At 33.1% G+C, this 7,500-nt stretch overlaps 2 protein-coding genes across 2 annotated transcripts in view; both read left to right on the top strand.

Moving 5' to 3' along the window:
• The window catches only part of LOAG_09999 (glycosyl transferase), a gene marked incomplete at both ends in the record, with an annotated part of 5,095 nt that extends 287 nt beyond the window's left edge, over positions 1–4,808 (top strand). Inside the window, 9 exons of the mRNA XM_003145526.1 lie at positions 699–913; positions 1,417–1,588; positions 1,944–2,144; positions 2,348–2,465; positions 2,622–2,816; positions 3,427–3,561; positions 3,840–3,947; positions 4,304–4,447; positions 4,671–4,808. Of these exons, the coding sequence (XP_003145574.1) occupies positions 699–913; positions 1,417–1,588; positions 1,944–2,144; positions 2,348–2,465; positions 2,622–2,816; positions 3,427–3,561; positions 3,840–3,947; positions 4,304–4,447; positions 4,671–4,808 (1,426 nt within the window). The remainder of the gene's footprint in view (positions 1–698; positions 914–1,416; positions 1,589–1,943; positions 2,145–2,347; positions 2,466–2,621; positions 2,817–3,426; positions 3,562–3,839; positions 3,948–4,303; positions 4,448–4,670) is intronic.
• A 1,421-nt stretch (positions 4,809–6,229) lies between these two features.
• The window catches only part of LOAG_18572 (hypothetical protein), a 2,400-nt gene continuing 1,129 nt past the window's right edge, over positions 6,230–7,500 (top strand). The window contains exons 1-3 of the mRNA XM_020451234.1: positions 6,230–6,303; positions 6,423–6,583; positions 7,101–7,227. Of these exons, the coding sequence (XP_020305002.1) occupies positions 6,234–6,303; positions 6,423–6,583; positions 7,101–7,227 (358 nt within the window). The 5' untranslated portion in view covers positions 6,230–6,233. The remainder of the gene's footprint in view (positions 6,304–6,422; positions 6,584–7,100; positions 7,228–7,500) is intronic.

Here is a 7,500-nt window from a genome sequence, read left to right as displayed (position 1 = left end):
TATTAGTAAAACTTGGTGGAAGATTATCAACATAATCAAAAAATCGCCACCTGCATGGTAAGATTTCAATCTATGCTTGTTAAAAAATAATATTCTTGTGTAAAAATTACGATGTATGTTCAAAAGCATTGTTGCTTCGAAATTATTCTCGTTGTAGGTCGGCAAGTTATGATAATAATTATTACTAATATTAGATTGGTGTCGATGCCATCACTGTAAATCAAAGTATCGTTTTCGTAAAGCTTATAATCAAAAATAGCAGTTTTTATGAAGAGTTATTATATTGTCGAAATCCGGTAAAAATTAGATTTTGCATTTTATGGATAATTATGAGTGTTGAAATATCAAGTATTCGGTTTGGATCCATCAAATTGCTATCAAGTTAACACAGTGGCATTTTTGACATAAAGACGACTGTTGTTTATTCTTCTTAAATTAAAATTTTTTTAAGCTTTCTTATTATCATAGACATATGATAATTTTCCCTCTTCACTTTTTACCTCACTTTTAATTATCTAAACAATGCATGTCTACCATGTCCAGAATTGTTAAGTAGTCATTTTCACCATTATTTTTGCGATGTTATTATTATGAAGTTATCTTGGTCACTTATTCACTGCGGTTAAACTAAATCATTTGGGCACTATTTTTTTGTTTTTAACATTCCTCTATCAACGTTCTGTAAATTTTTGTTTCAGTGATATGATATCACTGGATCGGAGTTTGCCGGATCATCGCCACGAACAGTGCCGTAAAATCAATTATCCTGATAACTTACCAGTAGCCTCAGTAGTGATCATTTTCACTGATGAAGCGTGGTCACCTCTAATGCGAACAGTGCATTCCGTAATCAATAGAACACCATTTAAATTGCTGCAAGAAATCATTCTTGTTGATGATTTTAGTCAGAGAGGTTCACTTTTTAATTAAATATTCAATTTTTTGCTGTCAAGTTTTAAATTCGAATTATAAGTTTAAATACAGCAAATTAATGATATCTTCTCTTTTTTGCTAACATTGTGTTTATTGTTGCCCTGAAATACGATCAGAAAAATTACCGATATAGAAATACCAAATATTACTATCAATAATATTTGAACCTATGTTTGCAAACATATTGCAACAGTTCGGTCTTTCATTTTGAATAGTCGAGTGAAGGAAATGTGCGCGACAGGTAAAGAATTACTTTAAGTTAATACTGAGGGGAATTTCTCATCTTCCTTCTCATAAGATATCGGGAATTTTGCATAAAATTTGAATGGTTTGAAATTCGCGATAACTATTCAGGCCTTGAATGGAATTTGGATCGCTTAAAATCGGCATTATTCAGCACTGATATAATGTTATGTAGATAACAGCACTTTAACCGCTCATGATTGAATTTTCCAGCGTGACAAATTTATCTGTTTATTTCAGATGATTTGAAGGGTAGGCTAGAAGAATACATTAAACGCTTTGGCAACAAAGTACGCTTGATACGAGCACGGGAACGACAGGGCTTGATACGGGCAAAATTATTGGGTGCGAAAGAAGCAATTGGTGATGTATTAATATTTCTTGATTCCCACTGTGAAGTATCAGAGGGATGGTAACTTGTTTTCATTATATTCTTTTCCTTTTTGTTTACATTGAAATCACTAGTATTATCCAAGGTTTTGTGTAATTGTAGTAAAATGCAGTGATATGTTGTTCACAACCGTGTCACATCTGGATTACAGATTTACTTGTCTCCGTTCCATACTAAGTATAATCATCCAAATACACATGTCTTAGAAGTTTTCTTTTTTCATAAATGCTTCCAGCAGTAACACGAAATATATATCATTTGAGAACAGTTGCATTTTGTGGGAGAGTTGGATTGCTTCTAGTTCTTATTCAACCGGTTGCTATGGGAAGAAATCTATATTTGTTTTACAAGTTTCACTCATTTGCCTTTTTTTCAGGTTAGAACCACTGTTAGCGCGTATCAAAGAGAATCGGTCAGTTGTTCTTTGTCCTATAATTGATCATATATCAGCAGAAACACTGGCTTATTCGGGCAGTGATCGCCTTGCGAATGTTGGTGGGTTTTGGTGGAGCCTTCATTTCCGCTGGGATCCCTTGCCAGAAGAATATTATGGTATTGATCCTACGAAACCAATTAGGTTTGTGTATTAATTCACCATGTTTTTAAATCTTAATTTTTTATGCGAAATTTTCGCACATCGGTAAGGTACTTTATCCTTCTGGATATTTTGCCTTCAATGTTTTCCTTGCATTCACTTTTAAATACAGCACAGAATGCATTTTATCACAAACCTTTTTTTTGCGAGAGATGCATGGGATTACTGTAGTTTGGTATTTTCAGGTCTCCAACAATGGCAGGTGGTCTTTTTGCAGTAGACAGGTTATACTTTTTCGAAGTTGGTGGATATGACCCTAAAATGGATATATGGGGTGGCGAAAATCTTGAAATATCATTCAGAGTTCGTTTTTGAAGACTTCACTAATTTTTTCAAAAAATTTTTGATGAAATGGAAGTATTGTACTATCAAAAAAAGAAGCATTTATAGATAAGTGAATAATATTTCAGCATTTTAGGGATTTCATAAAGTTGTCCATCAATTCCCCGATTGTCTTAGGTGTGGATGTGTGGTGGAGGCATAGAATTTATTCCTTGCTCACATGTTGGCCATATATTTCGAGCCGGTCATCCTTATAACATGACTGGGCCTGGTAATAATGAGGATGTACACGGCACCAATTCGAAAAGACTTGCAGAAGTATGGATGGATGATTATAAAAGATTTTATTATATACACCGGTCAGATTTGAAGGTACGTTTTCTGTAGGAAAAGTTATGCCACAATTTTGAATAATCTCAAATTGGTTTTTCCTTTAGTACTTTTTTATTTTTATTACATCTTTGTTGCGTCTTGCAACAAGGATGTTCCTATGTTTTACAACATCCTTTGTAGTAGTCTTGTTTTCAGTTTAATCTCTTTTGATTTTTTCCATAAAAAAACTGCTCAAAAAAAAATAGTTGAAGAAAAGAATTGTTTTCTCTTCAGTCTAGTCATACGGATGAAGGTTATTCATGAGCCTTTCTGGGAACGAATTTAAATGTAACATATCAAAAACTCAGAGCAAAGTAATAATATGCCTTTTGTTTACTACAAATTATAGAAAGGAATCATCTCTCTGGTCATACATAAATGAATGATCTCTGTCAGCTTTGAAGATATAATGCTGAAGTTGGAATGAGGTAGATTTGAATAGTGGTAGTGAAAAAGTGAGCTGAAGAGATTAAATCTAGTAGATGTGTTAATTTGGAAGATGGAGTTCGTAGACAATGCATTAAATTCTACAAAAATTGAATAGTATCAATAAAAATGGTCTCATTTTTTATTAAACTCATACGTTATGTGGGTTAATTTTGCCTTACAGGAGAAGAACGTTGGCGATCTCTCGGAAAGGAGAGCTTTGCGCAAAAAACTGAAATGCAAGTCATTTAAGTGGTATTTGGAAAACGTCGCGAAAAATAAATTCATTTTGGATGAAAATGTTGCAGCATTCGGCGCAGTAAATTGTTTGCTTTCTTAGAATATAAATGTACTTAAGTTAGTACTTGCGCTCTTGTAAAGAGTATTGGATAAGTTGCCAGCAGCATTCGGAATATATGCATGTATAATAACGGACCGTTCATCAGTCCTTCGGTTAAGTTCAAGTTCTTCAAGATTACACACTGGGTTATGGTACTCAACGTTTGGCATGAAGAATTGCTTCTGGGAGTACCTTATGTTATCACGTTATATAACAGAAAATTTATGTGTCTTCACATTTTGATTTGCTAATTTTAGCTGCGAAATCCTTCCAGTGGATTTTGTCTGGATACGCTGCAACAAGATGAAAAAGAGGCTGTATCTCTTGCTGTCTTTCCTTGTCAGAATGGTAAAAGCGAAGCTCAAGTATGTTTTAAAATTTCATTAAGTTTAAAATATTTGGAAATTCTTTCTTCCACCTATTTAGTTTAATCCGCAAAAATTTGGCCGTTGTTAGTTGGAATGTTTTTAAAGTGAGCTAAGATTGGTGGATACGAAAAGAAGCCAAATAATGAAGATACGGTGACTCTGAAATGGTTATACATTATGAGTGTAAAGTGTAACCTACGTGAGATAGTCCATGCTTAATTATAACTCCATCCGAGCATTATCTTGCTGCCTTAGTGATTTTCAAATGGTCCTGGTCATAAGACTTGCAACTGCAGAAAATCACAACGTTGCGAAAATCTAATATAGTTGATATGTCTTGAAATTATGTTTAGATTTTTTCCTTGACAAATGATGGAAAGCTACGACGTGAGTTAACTTGCGCTAAAATTGATCGAAATACTATTGTGGATAATAAAGCAGCTGTTCATTTAGTGTATTGTGGAGAAAGTGAAAAAGAAGATAAATGGACTTTGAAGGTAATTTCTTGTTTGTAATTGCATTTTTCGACCGAAAAATTTTCATTCCTTCTTTCCTTCTTTGTCGCATTACATCAGTTTTGTTCTAAAGTTCTCATTTGGTTCATGTTGTTTACGAAAGGGAGAAAAAAAAAGAAATGAGGGATGTGTTGGGAGTTGTATTTAAGAGTTTTCATACTGCAGAAGTTTACCGAATGGATAACGAATAATTCGGAATTTTCAGGATGGAAAATTACGAAATGAAGATACGGATCTCTGTTTGGATGTGTTAGGACTGACGAAAAATGATAATATAGTTGCACGCAGTTGTACAGATGACTTAGATACGCAAAAATGGGAAATTATGGAAGTTAATCTGTGATTTCGCACTGTAAAATTTTTGGGTTTGCATTTAGTTTGGCTTTGTGGTATACTTTCATGAATTATATATGTTCTCCTGAAGGATTTTCTTTCATCGAAATCCATCTATTCGCATGGTTTTATATATCTTTTAATCTTTCCGGTTTTTTTATAAGCGTCAATTTAGTGTATAGTGTTGAAATAAATATATGTTGTAGGACCAAATAATTCAGAAAAACGCAAAGATACGTGCATTCATACACTTTTTCTTTTTGAATATTCGGGGTCTGAGTCTTTCTCTTGTTTATGTTTATGGAAATATTATTTCGTGTAATTGTCCTTTGATTTGTCATGCAACGTTTTTATAGCCTTTACTATATATACGATACATGTGCAATAACACGAATATCGTGTTGACTAATTATCTTAGCTTAAAACGAAAAACTATTCTTTATCCGTTAATTTTGATTTTTCTCAAAAATATCAGCTGTAAATCAAAATTCAGATTTACTGTTTATGTGCTAGAATTTCATGTGGTGTTGATATTTGCATATCCTGCGAATTTCGCATATATCTCTGATGTGGCGATAGCTTTAAAAAAAACAATTTTAAATTCTAGGTTGCTGTTCATTACTGCTTTAGCCTGAGCATTGATCTCTGCAAGGTAATTATTATAATTTCGATTATGATAGGTTTCATAATGTTTTGATAAATTTAATCTTTTCGATAACTTTTCTAGGGAATGTTGCATCTTATTTATTATATCCGTAATGAATGTGTTAATGTTGACTGTTAAGTTGCTATATTTATTGTAACTCTTTCTCCCAATATATATGGAAATTTTGATATATGGAAATTTTTCTCACTTTTTTCTTTCTTTTTTATATGCTCAAATTATATAATGTTTGAAAAAAGGCAATCGATTGATTTTTTCGGAATTTCGCTTCTATCCCGGCTCACAAATATGGCATGTAGTATTACATAAGAGAGGGAAATCAATCGGTGGCTCAATTTTTCAGTAATGCAGTTTGCACCTTATTGCAACGGTGATAATTACTAATTGTTTAACTCTATCGAGTCCTTAGAGTGCTCAATTGTGATTATATACTGATAATTAATGTTTAAAAATAATACCGTAAAAGGTTAGCATCATCGACAAGGCATATCCATTACAAGAAGTCCGGTACTTCGGTATGGCATACATTTCGTAATGTTCCGTTTTACTTTTTAGTCTACACTTACAAAGTCTTAATCTGAGGAATATAATGGTTCTAAAAGTTTCATAACTTTGAATAATTCTTCGTTTTTGATAAGAGTGAAAAGAACAGAAATTTGGAAGAGTGAATCGGTCCTGTTTATGTTTATTAAAGGGCTTTTTTATGATGCGAGAAGGTTGTGTAGGATGTCTATGATTTGCGCTTTGGTTTAATTTACGGATTCTGTAGGGATGGCCGATGATGGAGAAGCAACAGATGCAGAATCTGTTACGTATCCCCTCACGGTGCAGTACTGTGGAGGTTGTTTTTATTTTTTTAATGATGTAAATGAGGACTTTAAATTTGTTGTCATTCCATGAATTGAAGTTTTAGATTTCATTTTCATAAGAAATACTACAAATCGTCTTTTTTTTTTCCAGTATGTAGTATGCCGCTTGAATATTGTGAGTATAGTGGGATGACTGATAAATGTTTGAGTTGGTTAGAAGCTAACTTACCGTCCGAATTTGAGAAGTTGAATTTGGGGAATCGGAAGGAATCAACGGATGCCGAAAAAAAACATCAGAAACGAGGTGGCAAGGTAAACATTTCGCTTTCTTATTATATATTCCTTATTTATTTGAGATCTAGGTTTAGAAAATTTTATGGGTGCCTGAGAAAAGAGAGACGGGAAATTCAGAGTGATATCTTGAGCAATATTATTACTTTCGTTACAAAAATAAATGTACAGGGATTATGGCTATGTTTTCCCACGCATATATTCCCTATTATTTATTACTGTTCGTGAACTGATTGTTAATATCATCACTTCTTTACATTTACCATTGACAGCTGAACTAATGAATCGAAGTAACGATTGGTGTCATGAACCTGTAGGTTGGCAATTACATAGTCATATTCGGCTTATTGTCGTGCTCTTTCCTTCCTGCATTTTCAGAAGTATACTTCATTGGTGTAGAAAGCTGTAGTATTAATGAACTTTTGTGAAATTGAAATCATGCGATGATGATTCACTGCTTGCAAAACTTGCTTTTATATTGCAATATTTCGATCCAAAGAGTATCAGGGTTGAAAGTTTAAAGTTGTAAATTTTTTAGGGTTCTAAGATTGTAAGCGAAAAAAATGCGGCAGTGAAGAAGGATGTGGTAACGAAAGTTACATTGCAACGAGTAGCCCGTGGAAAAAATAAGTCCGTTACAGTGATTAAAGGGCTGGCTTCATTTGGTAATTTTAATGATGGTTTTCTTTTTTTTCCTTCCAGGAAGCTTATTCTAACTTCGAATTTTCTGGTTACAAATATAGTCAAGATTCAGGAGCAGTTTTACTTTTTGACCTGATTGTTTTTGCATCTGGAAAGTGAAATTTTCTTTGAGAACTAACATGAGAGAAAGAAAACAGAAGGAATTTCGGATACGTTCCTTAATCGGTATAAACAGCGCTTGTGTGCTTGTTGATTTGATATTTAACATATATATATATATATATATATATATATAT

This window comes from Loa loa (assembly GCF_000183805.2).
Source record: "Loa loa unplaced genomic scaffold supercont3.371, whole genome shotgun sequence".
Lineage (NCBI taxonomy): Eukaryota > Metazoa > Nematoda > Chromadorea > Rhabditida > Onchocercidae > Loa > Loa loa.
This window is presented reverse-complemented; position numbering and strand designations above follow the sequence as displayed.